The sequence below is a fragment of the Gavialis gangeticus genome, unplaced genomic scaffold (genome assembly GCF_001723915.1).
Source record: "Gavialis gangeticus isolate Ggan-Ray unplaced genomic scaffold, GavGan_comp1, whole genome shotgun sequence".
Classification (NCBI taxonomy): Eukaryota; Metazoa; Chordata; order Crocodylia; family Gavialidae; genus Gavialis; species Gavialis gangeticus.
The window spans coordinates 42,952,249-42,967,722 of NW_017729006.1; the positions used below are offsets into that span (position 1 = coordinate 42,952,249).

General features: G+C 43.1%; 1 protein-coding gene across 5 annotated transcripts in view; it reads left to right on the top strand.

The window, feature by feature from the left end:
- LOC109291906 (solute carrier family 12 member 7-like) overlaps window positions 1-15,474 on the top strand; it is a 119,636-nt gene that overhangs the window by 99,790 nt on the left and 4,372 nt on the right. For 2 of the 5 annotated variants that reach the window (XM_019509135.1, XM_019509137.1), the window contains exons 21-24: window positions 4,740-4,847; window positions 6,834-6,950; window positions 11,688-11,869; window positions 14,109-14,123. In XM_019509135.1, coding sequence (XP_019364680.1) covers window positions 4,740-4,847; window positions 6,834-6,950; window positions 11,688-11,869; window positions 14,109-14,123 — 422 coding nt within the window. The remainder of the gene's footprint in view (window positions 1-4,739; window positions 4,848-6,833; window positions 6,951-11,687; window positions 11,870-14,108; window positions 14,124-15,474) is intronic. The other 3 variants (XM_019509136.1, XM_019509138.1, XM_019509139.1) reach the window with 3 other exon arrangements.

Below are 15,474 nucleotides of genomic sequence, written 5' to 3' on the forward strand. Positions count from 1 at the left end.
AAAGTTGATTTTTAAGAAGCAGTTCTGGTTCCAGAAATAGTCCAGCTGCAATAGCAGAAAGCTGTGCATGAGCGAATTTATGTTGCTACTCTGGGGGCCATTACCAAACAGTACTCTGTGAGTGAGTCTACATGTGCTTTTATGTGCACCTAAACTTTAATGCGCATTAAGGTGATTTAGGTGCATGTCCTATGTGCGCACACTAAAGGCGTGTTAACAGGGCGTGTGGACCTACTTGGGACTAAACTTAGTGCCAATTCAGTTGACGTACAGGGTTTACGCGCCTTAGCACGTCTATGTGTGCATTAAGGCACTTTTAGCTATTTTTGCCTAAATTTCATAGATTCATAGAGTATAAGGCTGGAAGGAACCTTGGAAGATCATTGGGTCCAGCCCCTGCACCAGGCAGGAAAGACAGGTGGGGTCAGGTGATCCCTGCAAGATGACTATCTAGCTTCCTTTTGAAGATTTCCAGGGTAGGCGACTGCATCATCTCTGGAGGGAACTTATTCCACAGTCTGGACATCCTAACTGTGAAGAAGTTTTTCCTAATGTTGAACCTGGAATGTTTTCTAGGGATTTTTTGGCCATTACTCCTGGTTCTTCCCAAAGGCGCCCTGGTGAACAGTTGTTTGCCAAGCCCCGAATGTACTCCCATGACTTAGTGGTAAACTGCTACCAAGCCCCTCTCACCCTTCTTTTTCAGGCTAGAGTCCCAGGTCCCTCAGCTTTTCCTCATATGGCTTGCTGTGCAAGCTTCTAATTATATGGGTGGCCCTTCTCTGGACTCTCTCTCAAGTTGTACCACATCTTTGTTAAAGTGCAACGCCCAGAACTGGATGCAGTACTCCAGTTGGGGTCTCTCACCAGTGCTGAGTGGAGTGGAAGAATCACCTCCTTGGTCTTGCTGGAGATGCATTGATTGATGCATGCCAGAGTATTATTTGCCCTGCTGGCAACAGTGTCACATTGCCAGCTCATATTTATGCAGTGGTCTATTAATACCTTCAGGTCTCTTTCATTTGTAGTGCTGGTCAGGTTGGCGTTGCCAAGCCTGTAAGTGTGCAAGGGATTGTTCATTCCTAGGTGGAGCACTTTACATTTCTTGATGTTGAACTTCTTCTGGTTTTGACTTGCCCAGCTTGCTAGCCTGTTTTAGATCTGCCTGTATATGTAGCCTATCTTCAAGTGTGATCATGCTTCCCCATAACTTGGTGTCATCTGCAAACTTGACCAGTAAGCTCTTCACCCCCTCATCCAAATCATTGATGAAGATGTTGAAAAGTACTGTGGGACACTGCTACCCACTTCTTGCCAAGATGAGACAGATCCGTTCATTAGGATTCTGAGTCCTACCCTGCAGCCAGCTTTGTACCCATTGGCGACTGCATAGAGGGTGCATATGCACCCCCTGAGAGTGGCCGTGCACTCCCTGGAAGCACCAGCTATGAAACTGGAAGCGGTGGTGGAAGTGCACTTCCGATTTTGCCACTGGTGGTTGTGGGCTCGGCAATCAGCTGCTGATGGACACCCCCCCCACACACACACCCTACCCCCCATTGGCGATCTGGTGCTCATGTTCGTACCCACCTAACCATCTTGCAGTTAAGCCCACTATCTTCCAATTTTCTCATGAGAACATCATGGGATACCAGTTCAAAGTCTTTTTGGAAGTCAAGGTATACAATATCCACCCCTTCTCCTTTATCCAGGTGGCGAGTCACCGAATCATAAAGGAGATTAGGTTGGTTAGACGAGAATGATAGAGACAACTTCATATCTGCTTGCCTAAAATTGCCATTTTAAGGTGCATTAAGGGTGTGCACGTATAGACCTACACCACTAATGTACCTTTAAATAGCTAATTGTATGTGGTAGTCTGAAAGGATTCACAAGGCAAATCGCTGCTAAAAGTGAATCTGATTAAAATATAGTTTTTACACAAATTTGAAGCGACCACTTGCACTTATTTTAAAATCAGTAAATGGCTAAAGATAAGTTTCTTCATAACTGCTTCTATTTCACATCACTTTTCAAATCTTTTAACAACAATTCAGAAATTAATTAGGTTCTGTGTCATATATGAAGACAAAACCTGCTGCCAGCACTTGGCAGCCGTCTTGGGAACTTTGATCCCTGGCCAGCCCCTTGCCTGCCCAGGAGCTGTGTGCTTAGTGCAGGGCCAGCTCCCTCCTTGCCCACCCAGCCTCCCTATGCCAGGGCTGCTCCCACTCCAGCCATCCCCTGCTAGTACTGACTGGCTCCCCGCACTCCTCCTGCTGGCCCCAGTAGAGCTACACCTGCCAGCAAGGGCACTGGCTATGGGAGGCCCTGGCCCAACCCCTTCCTCTTGCACTCCCTGCTCCAGCCTGCCTACCCTGCCTCCCACACCCCTTACCCCTTTCCCACTCCCAGCACCACTCTTAGGACATGCATATGGATGAAACAACAACAACAAAAAAGTAACTTTATTGCCCTCACATCCCTCACCCTCATCCCTCCCCACTTAATGAACATTGCCCCTCCACCACCTTCCAGTAATACAAAACCTGCTTACAAGAGGCAAACTATATACATATTGAAAACTATTTACAATATTTTGGGTATTCAGGCCAGAGTGGAGGGCCTCAGGGCAGATGCCCAGCACCTTAGCTCCTAAATGTTCCCCTGCTGGTCCAGGGGCTGCAGTGACTCCAGCAGATGCAGCCTCCTATGAGGCTGGGTCTCCGGCTGCGTGGTGCAGGGGAGGACAGGCCCAGATCCAGGTGGGTGGTGGCAGGTCTAGGGCAGGGGCCAGACCAGGTGATCTGACAGGCAGGAAGTGCCCAAGGACTTCCTCCCAGGGCCAGGTAGGGGCCTGCTGCAGGGTGGCAGGTGGGACCCAGGGGCCCTGCAGGGCCATGGGTTGGAGCTGGGCAGTGGAGGACATGTACATGATTGCCAAGGTCAAGAGAATATCCATGGATTGGTAGTTGGGATACTCCTACTGCTGGAGCTGCTCTACATACTCCTGCTTCAGGCCCTTCATGTGGGACTAGTGGTCCCATGCTTCCACCTGGGTGATGTCCTCCAACTGCCAGGCCTGCTCCCATGCTTCCCACTCCTCCACACTGCCATGAGCTGCTGGAGCAGGAAGGTCCAGTCCCAGGTGTGCCGCTGGCATGGCTGACCTATCTCGACTGCTCCGGCGGTGGATGGCAGCAACCTGGGGCCTGAATCCCCACGGAGGCTGGTAGCCTCTCCCCCATGCCCAGATGAGGCAAGAGACCAAAGCCTTTTGTGAGCTTGCAACATTTCAGAGATGAGATGCTCTGCACCAGGGGCCATGTGCTGCTTGGCCTCAGATCTGGGGTCCAGCCTTGCACCCATGCAAGTACCTGGAGGCATCAGGGTGGGGCAGGAGATCAGGCAGACTGCCCTTGCTGGTGGCACTCAGAGGGATGTGGCCTGGCTCCTGGGGTACCAAACTGTGGGTCAGCTCCTGCATAAAGGGCATGGACTTTTGAGCATGACTGGACTGACAGTTGAAGTCTGTCACAGCCATCCACTGTGCCCACAAGACCTTGACCTTTTACATGGCACACCTGCACCAACCGGGAGTGCCTTCATTCCTACATCCCACCTGATGGCCTTGTAAATGTGGGCGCTTGAGTGCCCAACCTGCATGAACTGCCTCTGCACATCGGCATGTACCCAGAGTGCCACGAGGTCTTGCAACACCTCCTGGACCCAGCTGGGCAGTTTGCACAGGCATGTGCACATGAGCAGGGCTTGGGCTTGATGGGCAGGAGGACAATGACATTCTTGTACCGCGCTGGCTGTCTGGGCACCTGTGTGGCCAGCCCTGGATGGCTGCCAATAGCACCTAGCACAGGAGCACAGCCAGTGACTGGGAGCCATGCAGCAGAGGCACTTCACCACAGGACCTGTAAGCACAGGAGACAGCTCAGGGTGAGTAGCAGCAGGGAGCAAGTGCTGGCCCTGCTGCCAGAGACGGCCTGTGAGGGCTGGGGGGATATCAGGGCTGGGCAAGGGGTGCAACAAGCTGCAGCCCTTTGCATCATTCACCTGTGGCCAAGCAGCAGCTCTGGAGGGGGACAGGCCAGACAGACCGCCCATGGCCTGTCTAGGGAGCACACAGGGCCTGCTGAGCTCCTGCACAGATCAGCAGTCTTGTCCAGGCTGTTGTTATGTGTGCCCCAGGGCACAAAATGACTGCTGGCTTTTATAGCCTGCAGCTAGGGGCTGCCAGAGAGCAGCTCCTCCCTGGGGGAGGAGAGGTGGCTAGCCAAGAGCTCTGGCTTCATGTGCATTTATAACTAATTGTGCCTACATTTGATACCTGCATTTGCAGGTATCAGAGTTAGGCATGATTAACCTAATTTTGCCATTTTTAATGTGCATTAAGGGTGCACAAATGTAGATGCACGCCTGTAGTGCATATTAAATTAGGCTTATGCGCATTAACGCGTCTCATGTAAACGCGCCCTAGATACTTTAATATAAAATACAAAATGAAACAAAAGTGTTGTTCCTTATTTCTTATAATATCTGTTCATTTCTGTATATATTATGATGCAGAATGAAATGTAAAGTAACTTTCTCTCATTTTATTCTGCTAATACCAGTTTGGTTTAATATGGGATGCATTTAAAAAGAAACATGAGACATTGCCTAAATGACTTTTTTGTAAATGAGAACTTTCTCCTCTTTAAATGAATGAATTCTTATTTTTGTAGTTTGAAAATGACATTTCAGCATTCACATATGAGAAAACACTTGTGATGGAACAGCGATCTCAGATGTTAAAACAGATGCAGTTGTCCAAGAATGAAAGGGAAAGGGAGGTAAGTAATTTAACCAGCCTATAAATATTATGGCGACCTTGGAGAAGCAAGTAAAAATAGTTATGGTGGGACATGGTCTCTAAGTATTTTATTTAGCAATTAGAAAGTTTATTTTTAATTGCTTTGCTAGTTTACCTGTGGTATTTTAATTAATGTTATCTTTGCTGTTGGAATGCTAGTATTTTATACACAATAACATGACTACACTAGCCGATATGGGGCTTGAAATGCTCTATTAACAATATGTTTAGATTAGTCATCCATGTCACTTAGTCATTTTCATCCATATGGATCTTCGAGTTTTGAGGACCTTTTTAATATTACTTCAAAAAGTTACACTGCAATCCATTGAGGTAGTGTGCCCCTTAATGAAAGTGGGGGAAGCTGTCTTGTATGGTCTTTGGAGTAAGACTGTGCACATGGGCAGTCACCAAGGAGTTCTTGACATGCAATAAGTTCACATCCTACTTTACCTCCCAATAACTTTTTTCTTTTATTCTAGTGATTCTCAGCCAGAGTGCTGCAAGCACCCTGGAGTGCCTTGAGACACTTTCAAGGGTGACGTGGGGTGTTACGCAATGTTAGCAGTGTTAGGTATGCAAACATGATTTATAAGAATAACCCCAGAGATTTCAAATAGGAATTCATAATGACCTGTGACCTTCTGACCTGTTGTGGTCTTTCTGAGTTCTCTGCAACAGAAGAATTGCTTTAGTATTTTTCTGTAGTCAAAAAGGAATGAAAGCTAACTGCTGGCATTTTCTGAGGGGTGACTTGAGTCTACTGAGGTTGAGAACCACTATTTTACTTGTATCTTAAATTCATTGCTGCTGTTTGGAAGCTCTGCATTTCTGAATAACTGACTGCATGGCAAATGCTCCTTTAAATGACAAGCTTTGGTTACTTCATACTTTTATAGTACTACTGTCATCTTCAGGGCACAGCAACTTTGATAATACTTTCCTTCCAGAATTAAAGGCTAATCTTGCAGATATGTTTTTGTCATTAGTAAGTTTAAAAACATATCTGCAAGATTAGCTTTTTAATTCTGGAAGGAAAGTATTATTTCCTGATATTGCTGTTTTACAACGGGTGCCTCTCTGTAATGTATGCACAGATTAAGTATCCACACAGTGAGTCTGTGGCAGAGACCTCCTCTACACATTTAGTTATCATGTAATTACCTTGAAACCAACCACATGTGCAAAGTAGCTATCATGCCATAAAAAGCTCCAACCAGCTATAAAGTTTGACGTAAAAAATATGTACTAACTTTATAGTTGGCTATTATCAAGCTTTAATTTGCATGTGTAGCAGGGGCTCCCCTGTGGCTGGGAGACCTGTCAACTGACAGGGCCTCTAGCTGCAGGGGTGCATCTAGCCCAGCTAGGGCTAGGAGTCCCGCAACTGCTGGGGACTCTGGGTCTTGGCAGCATCCCACAGCTGCTGATGCTGGGTCCCTGCAGTGTGCCTCCCTGCAAACCCCTGGGGCAGGGATGGCCCCCTGCAGCAATATTCCAGTCCCTGGGGGTGCCTGAACCATTGGAAAAACATGCTATGTGACTTCTTTTTTTAATTTTCTAAAATTGGTTTTGGTTTCTGTGCAAAATGCTTGTCTAATGCCTGGAAAACATTTTTTTGTTTTTGTTTACTGTGGAGCTAGGTTTCACATTTGGATAAATTTCTTGAGTTTGGATTTTTCTTTTCTTATTATGTAACTTTTGATGAAGTATAAAATAGTATTTCTTTTGTTTCTCCTTTAATGTAAAAAGCAGATGTTCAAAGCTCATATGAGAAATATATTGTTACAATGCTAATGTGTTAAATTTTTTTTGGAAAGTAAACAGAACGACAGAGCAGCAATTTTATTTGTTTTCTGGATAGAACAAATTAAAGCTATATAAATATTCTTTTTCCTGAGCAACACAATTAATTATATCCTTTTCTGTATGCTGGTTGCTGTACTTGATGACCTTCATATCCCAGATTCAGAGCATCACTAATGAGTCTCGAGGCTCAATCAGAAGACAAAGGCACTTTAGTCCACAGTCCATTGGTCAAGATAAACAGGTTCTGGTGCCCAATGACAAGCGAGAGGATGAGGTAGTCTGAAATAGTACTGATTTGGATATTACATTCCCATAACAACACTTGAAGTGCTGCCATAGAAAACTTAGTTAGAGGATTGCAAATTTAAATTGAAGGTTTTATTTCTTCAAAACTTTCAGACTTGTTTTTTAATGAAATGGTGCCCATTTCCCTTTCAAACAAACTTGGTGATCAACAAAATTGGTGCAGGCAGGAGTATGATTTTTCCTTTTATCCAGAAATATTCCTTGATAAATTTTAGTATTTGCGATTTATCTAAGAGCACCTATACACATGCACTGAGGCTGCTCCAACATGCTGTAATTACATGTAGCGTGTTGGAGGAAACTCAATTAATTGGATCTGGTGGAGCTTGGCAATTGCCATGCTCAAGCAGACTCCAGTGCCACATGCATCAGTGTCCCCACGTTGAAAAATGGTTAGAGCACCCTGCCACCATTTTTCAGTGTGGGATGTTGATACACGTGACACTCTGGGCACTTTAACTCTAATTAAAGCGCCCCTCACCACCTTCCAGAGCACATGTATAAATACCCTAAGTGTACTATTTCACTTTGTTAGTTACTTTTTATCTTCTTGAATATTCCTGTTAATATGAATGATTGTGAATTGTTAGCATGAAATTAGCCTGAAACACATTTCATTGTCTCATCTACAATTTTCTGAGAAGTAACGTAAATAAATATAGGCTGAAGAAAATATACTATTACTGCTGCATCCTCCTCCTCCCCTTAAGTGAGCCCTGGAACTGAAGGAGTTGGATAAAGGCAACTTATACAATTTCTCCAAAGTATAATCTTCAGCGTTTTAGTAGTCTACCAAGTGACATGCAGAGGATAGTCTTCTTCATACTCTGTAATTAATTGCTGAAGCTTCTCAGAGTCCATTTGATATTTTTAGAAATCTAAAATGAAATGAAATTATGTGCACCCTTTTGTGTGTGTTAAAGGCTTTTTTTTAAAGTTTAAAATCTGTTCTTTATTTTTATCAAAAAAAAAAAACCTACAGTATTTGTATAATCATGATGAAATATCTTAAATCTAGTTTTTACTTTAAATATTACCTTGCCTTGCTACAGAATAGTCTGGAAATGAAATGAGATCATGTATCAATCTCACCAATTCTTTCCTTAGTTGAAATAATATGAAATATTATGAAGAAAAATAAGAAGACATGGCACTTCAAGTGTTTCTTGTGTCCCAAGATGAGTACCCTGGTTTGTAGCACTAGACTGTGTTCCTCTACTTCGGATAGTGTGTGCATTTCTGTGTTTGATTTTTCATAGAAGTAATGTAATAAAACCCAGTATTAGAATGTCACTAACAAAACATTGTCCTTCATTTTTCTCTCAAGTTCCTGGAAGTGTTGTAAATTATAAATTTGATATTTTACCTTGTTGCAAAAAATAGCAAGACATTTCTGTTCTACTTGTTGTTATGTATTTTGTTTGTTTATTTTTACATTTTTATGTTGGCTACCCTAGTCATAGAAAAAAATTGTAAACCATACCATTGTAATCCATAACGTAATTCTTGGTTCCTAAAAATATTGATCAAAGGCAGAAACTGTGGTTTATAGATTGATTATTATGTTATATGTTAGAGTTGAAAATGGACTGTAATATATAGAAAAATGAAATGAAGGGATAACTAGTGCATCTGCAGTCACGCTTTAACTTTAATAAGACTCAAGTTTCCTGTTGAGTACAGAGCCTCCTAAGAACATGGTTATAAGTAGCTCAGGTATTTGAAGGGCATGGATGTGCCATGTTTACACCAATGTAACCCATTCTTATACTAGCACTTAAAAAAAGTGGGCACACAATATAGCCCTCTGCTGGTATACCTATAGAGAGGTAGCTAGCCATATTAGTGTGACAAGGCAGAAGGAAGAATAGAGATGCACCCCATAGAAAGCTGAACTGGAGCTAACAAGTTGAAGTTCAGTTCAGGCATATACATGGTGCTACATCTCAGGAGAAATGATCAAAAACACAAATACAAAAGGGGGACATCTGGCTGCATGACAGGTCTATGAAAAAGAACTTGGGGGTCTTGGTAGATCACAGACTCGATACAAGTCTTCGGTGTGGTGCACAAAAGGTAAACGTGGTTTTGGGATGCATCAATAGAAGCATGAGGTGCAAGACAGGAGGTGATAGTGCCTCTCTACTCGGCACTGGTTAGACCTCATCTGGAATATGGTGCGCTGTTCTGGGCTCTGCATCTTAAAAAAAGGAAGTGCAGAAGTTAGGGAGGGTCCAGAGGTAGGCAACAAAGATAATGAAAAGCTTGGAAAGCAAGTTTATAGAAGGAGAGACTGAAGAACCTAAGCATATTCAGCTTGCAGAAAAGGCACTTATGAGGTGACATGATAGCAGTTTTCAAATACTTGAAGAGCTGCATAAAGACAAGGGAAAGCACCTTTTCTCTCTTGCTATAAAAGGAGGATGCAGATCAATGGCCTGAAGGTGCAGCGAAGTAAGTGTAGCTTGGGTATCCAGAAAAAAGACTTCTTCAGTATTAGAATAATGAGGCAGTGGAATAGACTGCCTAGGTAAGCTGTGGACTCTCCATCACTAGAGGTGTTTAAGAAGAGGTTGGACAGCTACTGGCTGGTATATGAAGGCAAGTGATGGCATATGACATTAATAACGCTGGAGGTTCATTCATCTGCCAGTGTGGTGTCTGGTTCAGTGATTTATGCAGACTGTGTTGATCAGGGTGCACAGCTGGCATTTTTGTGCATTGCAAGGCTTCGTACTTTGGCAAGGATGGAACAGTAACCTATTGGCTCAACATGTACCATTTGAGGCTGTGGGAGTTGTCTATAAGCCAAAAAAGGTTCATCTCCCATGAGACTACCTTGAGATGGTTGCCATTTTGCAGAAGAGGTTAGGTGTTATTAATTATGACCAACTCAAGATAGCCACAGAAGACAAGTCTGTCCTGGCTTATAAATAGGCCCCAACATCAAATAGTTTTTCTCAAGCAACAGGCCACATATCCTCACTGAGGTGCCCAGCTGCATATCAGTTGATAGAAATTTTGTAGACATTTGGGCTGGAAGGGACCTCATAAGATTATTGGGTCCAGCCCCCTGCCCAAGGGGCAGGAAGTCTCAGCTAGTGTCAAAGGATCCCAGCAAGATGGACATCCGCATACTTCTTGAAAGTATCCAGAGTAGGTGCTTGCACTACCTCTTAGGGGAGTCTATTCCAGGCCTTGGGGGCTCAGACAAAAAGAAGTTTTTCCTTATGTCCAGCCTAAACAGGTCAGATCTCAGAGCCAGTTCCCCAGCCATCAAACTGTAGGGTAGTAAAGGCCACAGTTCCCTGGTTTCTCCAAGAGGACATCATGGGACACCAGGTCAAAGGCATTTTTTTTAAAGTCCAAAAATATTATATCAACCTCTTTCCCTTTGTCCAGGTGATGCATCACCTGGTCATAGAAGGAAATGAGATTGGTCGGGCGAGAGCTACCCGCAACAAACCTGGGCTGGCTGTCCCTCAGAACACTGCCTTGTGTTAGCCTGTCGATTTTAACGATTTCTTTGATAATTTTTTCCAAGATCTTTCCAGGCATTGAGGTCAAATTGATTGGCCTGTAGTTTCCCAGATCTTCCTTCCTCCCTTTCTTGAAGATGGGTCATTTTTTTAAATTGAGGAGCCCATCTGTTAAAATGAATGGGCGGTGTGTGTGAGTGCCCTGGTCAGTTCTGATAATTGTAGCTGAATGCTTTATTTTTCAAATTAGTTTTATTTCCTGTTCAAATGCTAAAATCTTCAAAATCAAATATTATTTTCACTTGCAAACAAGGCAGGGTACAGTGTTGTGCTGAGGAAAGTACAGGGGGCATTAGAAGTAGAAGAAGCAAGAAAAAATATTATTTTACATTGTGTCCTAATTAAAAATGAATATAGGGTTGAAGACTAAAATAGTTATGAAATTATGGAGGAGAGGCACAAACTTGTTCTTGAACAACAGCAGCTGTTTATATGTTTATCTTTTATGATGGAGAGAGATGTTCTTTCCCTAGATAATAAAAACAGAAGCCAGTCATAACCTTCTCCATTTTGATATTAACTGCTATAATCATCCGAATGTATCTCATGGTTAGGCTGAAAACTGAACTATCTAATGTCTTACTAAAGTGTTGATAGACCTTACACACATGCTTGTGGAATTTTTAAAGCCCTATAGGAGTCCATCAAAAATAAGACATTGCAATGCTTTGTAGAGACTTACTCACACTAGAATATTATATAACTTGAGAGAGAAGTACATTATTTCTTTTATAACTCAGTTTTACGAAGATTCACAGAGCCGTTTGCAAAATACTTCTTTTTTTATACCTATAGCAGTTCCCATGAAGAATCATCAATTTGAAATGCAGCTGTGTGCAGTAATTTTAACTCCTTTTATTCAGGTTTAGTAAAGTGTACCATTCTATTATTAAAATAACCTTTTTTTTTTTTAAAGACTTCGCTCTGCAAATACAAATGGCTAACTCAGTTGTTGTGAATAGGTTTTTCTGGATCCAGTATTAAAGTTAAGCACCTGTGTGTACACAATTTATGTCTTATACTTTTGTACATCATGGTGCTAATCCTGGTCCAATTCAAATCTATCTAACAGTCCCCATCATTTTAAATGATGCAGTTGCAGGTTTTCTTAGTAAATAAAGTTGTTTTTTTTTCTAAATCTTTTTTTCTTTTTTCCTTTTGGCCAGGCTCAGCTAATCCACGACAGAAATACTGCATCCCATTCGGCAGCAGTTGTCCAAGCCAGTGCTGCTGCAGCTGCACCTGAAAGAGTGCAAATGACCTGGACTAAAGAAAAGCTTGTTTCTGAAAAACATAAAAACAAAGAAACAAATCTGACAGGTTTTAAAGATATCTTCAACCTGAAGCCGTAAGTACAAATGGGACTTTTTCATGAGATCTGAGTTTTATCCTTTTCCTGGAAGCTTTTGCTTCAAACATTAGCTTCTTTGCACTTCACTTAAAGCCTGGCCTTAGCAATACTTCACCATGCAAGAATTGCTGGAACCACTTGTGTGCATAAACGTACTTACATTTAGTGTCTACAAAATCAAGCTCAAAGTGAAGTTTAAAGGAGACTAGCATGTGAAACACTGAATGCCAACTTTGGCAACTGTCACAAATAAATGCAAATATGTTAGTGCTTTACAGGAAATGTGTGCGTCTTTATAGTAAATCGGTTGTAGAGAGAACTGGATTTCAGGTGTCCTGTGGTACATCTTCAGTGTTCTTATTAGAAATAGACATATAAAGCAGTAACTGAATATCTTCTTAACTTCATTTGATTCTATGCTCTAATAAAACACACTTGGGACATAGCCCTGCAGGTAGAAACATGGGCAGATCCTTGCCTGGAAGTATGCACGCAGGTGCAGAGCTACCCCAAATATGCCAACTGTGAGATACGGACCTGAAGAGTTTAAAGGCCTTGTGAGAGCTGCTTTAACATAAGTTAAATATGAAAGTCAAATGACCTTCTGGGCTTTTAACATCTCAGTGATACTTAGGGCACATCCACAAAGGAATTCACTGGCCACATGCACACCGGTAGAAGATTCCACAGCCACAGGTTTGGCTCCTTGGGCAGAGAGCCAATGTGATTTATATCAAATTTACTTGAGAAATGATATTCAGAGGAACTAGCCCAAAGAGGAGTGAATGAGGGGGCTACTTAAGATAGTTAGCAAGAAGTGTACATGCAGGACAGAGGTGTCTGAAAGTCCATCACTCTGGGGCTTAAGCGCTGAACTTGGCACTACTGGGATTCATCCTTTTCTGGAAAGAGGGACTGCTAAAGGGAGGGAGGATTGAGCCAGACTCTGTAGCTGTGTGAGTAAGGAGCCATCTGGGAAAAGGGATTCCAATGCATGGTCCAAAGATTATTTCAGAAATTTATCTAGTAACTTTATAAGACAGTGATGCTTAACCTTCCAGCCCTGCAGGCTAGGTGAGTGGTATGGGGCTGATCCACAGGCTGCATCCCACCTATAGGGTCTGTCTTCAGGCCTGTTGCCATGCCCCAAATCCAGTTGCATGCTAGCGCAGTTTAACACATACAGCCACTTTTATCTAGCCCACGGGGTTCCCCTTGCATCTGAAAATTCGGCATCAAGGTAGCAGCTAGTAATGCTGGCACCATTCCCTTGCCACCAAATTTCCAGATCTGTGGAAAGACCCACAGGTTGGATGACATGGCCTTGCAGGCTGGATATGGCCCCCTGGTACAAGAAATTATTTTAATCCAAGAGGAATAGCTTCAACAAGAGTTGAGAGGTGCCTCCAGCCTTGTGGTCTCTGACGTCTAGGGTAGGTGCTCCTGACCACTAAACTATTGGACAAAAGGTAGACACTGCCATAACCGACCACCTTTGGATGGATTGAGATCAGTGTTGCTGTCAGGGAGGCACCTTCCCTCTGAACAGTCTTGGGCCTGATCTGTCATCTGTCTTGCAGTCCTGTCTGAGGTAGAAGAAAAGTTGAGGCACAACCCTGTGGCTAGCATTCCTATTAGCTAACTGTAGATGTCTCCCTGCAGAGTTGATTAAACAATTTTGGATTGCCCTTAGAAGACACGTAGGTCTCCCCATTCATTTCATAGGAAGCCCAGGTTTACTCTGGATTAATATACCTCAAACTTTATGCCACAGTAAACTTACTCTGAAGTATAATGCAGGTGTATGGCCACCTTCCCCCACCAAGATGGCTGCCCAGAGGTAGGCACTATTACAGCACCTGGCTGTTGGGTGCTGAAGGAAACTTTTTGCATTAAGAAAATGTTTACCCTGGAGTGAACTTTGAATGGCAGTGTGAACATATGATAGATGCACAGGAGCAACTTTTCCCTAGATGAAGGCTACATCTGACTTGCTCAGAAGTAACTGCACAAAACAACAGCATTTTCCTGGAGTAAGTAATGCATGTCATGAATCTGCACCATTTCTTCTCCATTTACTTTGGAGGAGACAAAGCCAGGTGCTTGTCTTCTACATAGGCTCAGAGTAACCAAGCCTTAACTTGCAATATGTGTTATCAGCTAAAATTGCTGTATTACGAATGTCCAGGTAGCATAAGACAATGTATTTAAACATGTTTATTTCTCTTCCTTGTAGAGAATGGGGAAATCTGTAAGTTGAAATTTCATTTAATTTAGGCAATTTAGATTGTTGCTGGTTCTTGTTTAATATTATTGCATGTCTCCTTGAAATGCTTTTATGCTTCCCATTATTTACAGTTTGCATATTGCTCATATATCATTTGGCATGTGAATGTCATATTAGGCTAGTATTTCCTGTTCTGTTCTACCTCCTAAATCTCATCAGTTTTTCCGTTTTAGTAATTCATAGTTGAGTTTCACTATAGCTGATAGGAAAATGCAGAATTGTTATCAGTATTTTGAGAGGTTTTCTTGTTTGTGGGGAAAAAAAAATCGCCTTCAGAACCATCTTAAATGTATTGATTATTGAGAATATGTCTCATGATTTAACTTAGGCTCATACTAGCTGGTAAATCTGAGACTAAGGCTTCTTGAAACGAGACAAGTTTTTTTTTTTTTCAGTTTTTTTTCCCTGTCCTCTCTTCCCCTACCCCCAAAATACTCCACCTTCTCACCATCCATTTGAGCTGTAGTACTTTTGCTAAAATGTTACCCAAAAAAGGGACCCATCATTTCAGCTGTGGCAGAAGGAAGGAAAAATGAATCTAGCATCTCTAATTTTTGTCAGTCAGTTTGAAAGTACCTTGAGGGGAATTTATCTACTCTCATGGAGGCAGTTGAACATCTCCATGTCTCTTATTCCTTTCCATTTTTCTGTTTTTTTTCTGCACTGGCAGACATTTCTCCCCAGAGCACTTAACTGTGCCTGGATACCCAGAAACAGCAAACATGGTTATACTATGGAACTGAAGCTTCGCACAGCCCTTTAATTTGATTTGGTGGAGATTTGGCCTGATTTTGGTGGCCAAATATCTGAATCCAAATCAAATCAGAGGACCCTTTAATCTCTCCAAATTGAATTGGAACCATCGGAATCAATTTGGAGAGATTTGGAAAGATTCAGCAATTTGGACAGACGCAGCTTTTAATGGTTTTTTTTTGGTTTGTTTTTTTTTCTTTTCTACCTACCTCTAGGTACCAGTGTGGCTCATGAATGCTACGATGCTGAGGCACATGGAGTGTCCCACAGAAGCGCAGGGGGTCCCCAGCACGCTCAGCAACAGACCCAGAAGTGGACCAGAAATACTTCCGGGTCCGCCAGGGAGCATGCAGGGGGATCCCCCCAACACCACCCAGCTTGGTGACTGGTGCCTCCTGGTTCTGGGGGGGGGCACCTGGGGTACCCCCAGCTGATCGCTGAGTCGAGTGGGACAGGGGGGCCCTGCATGCTCCCCAGCAGACCTGGAAGTAGGCCAGAAGTAATTTCAGTCTGCTTCCGAGTTTGCTGCCAAGCACATGGAGGCCCCCCCCCCCCCCCCCCC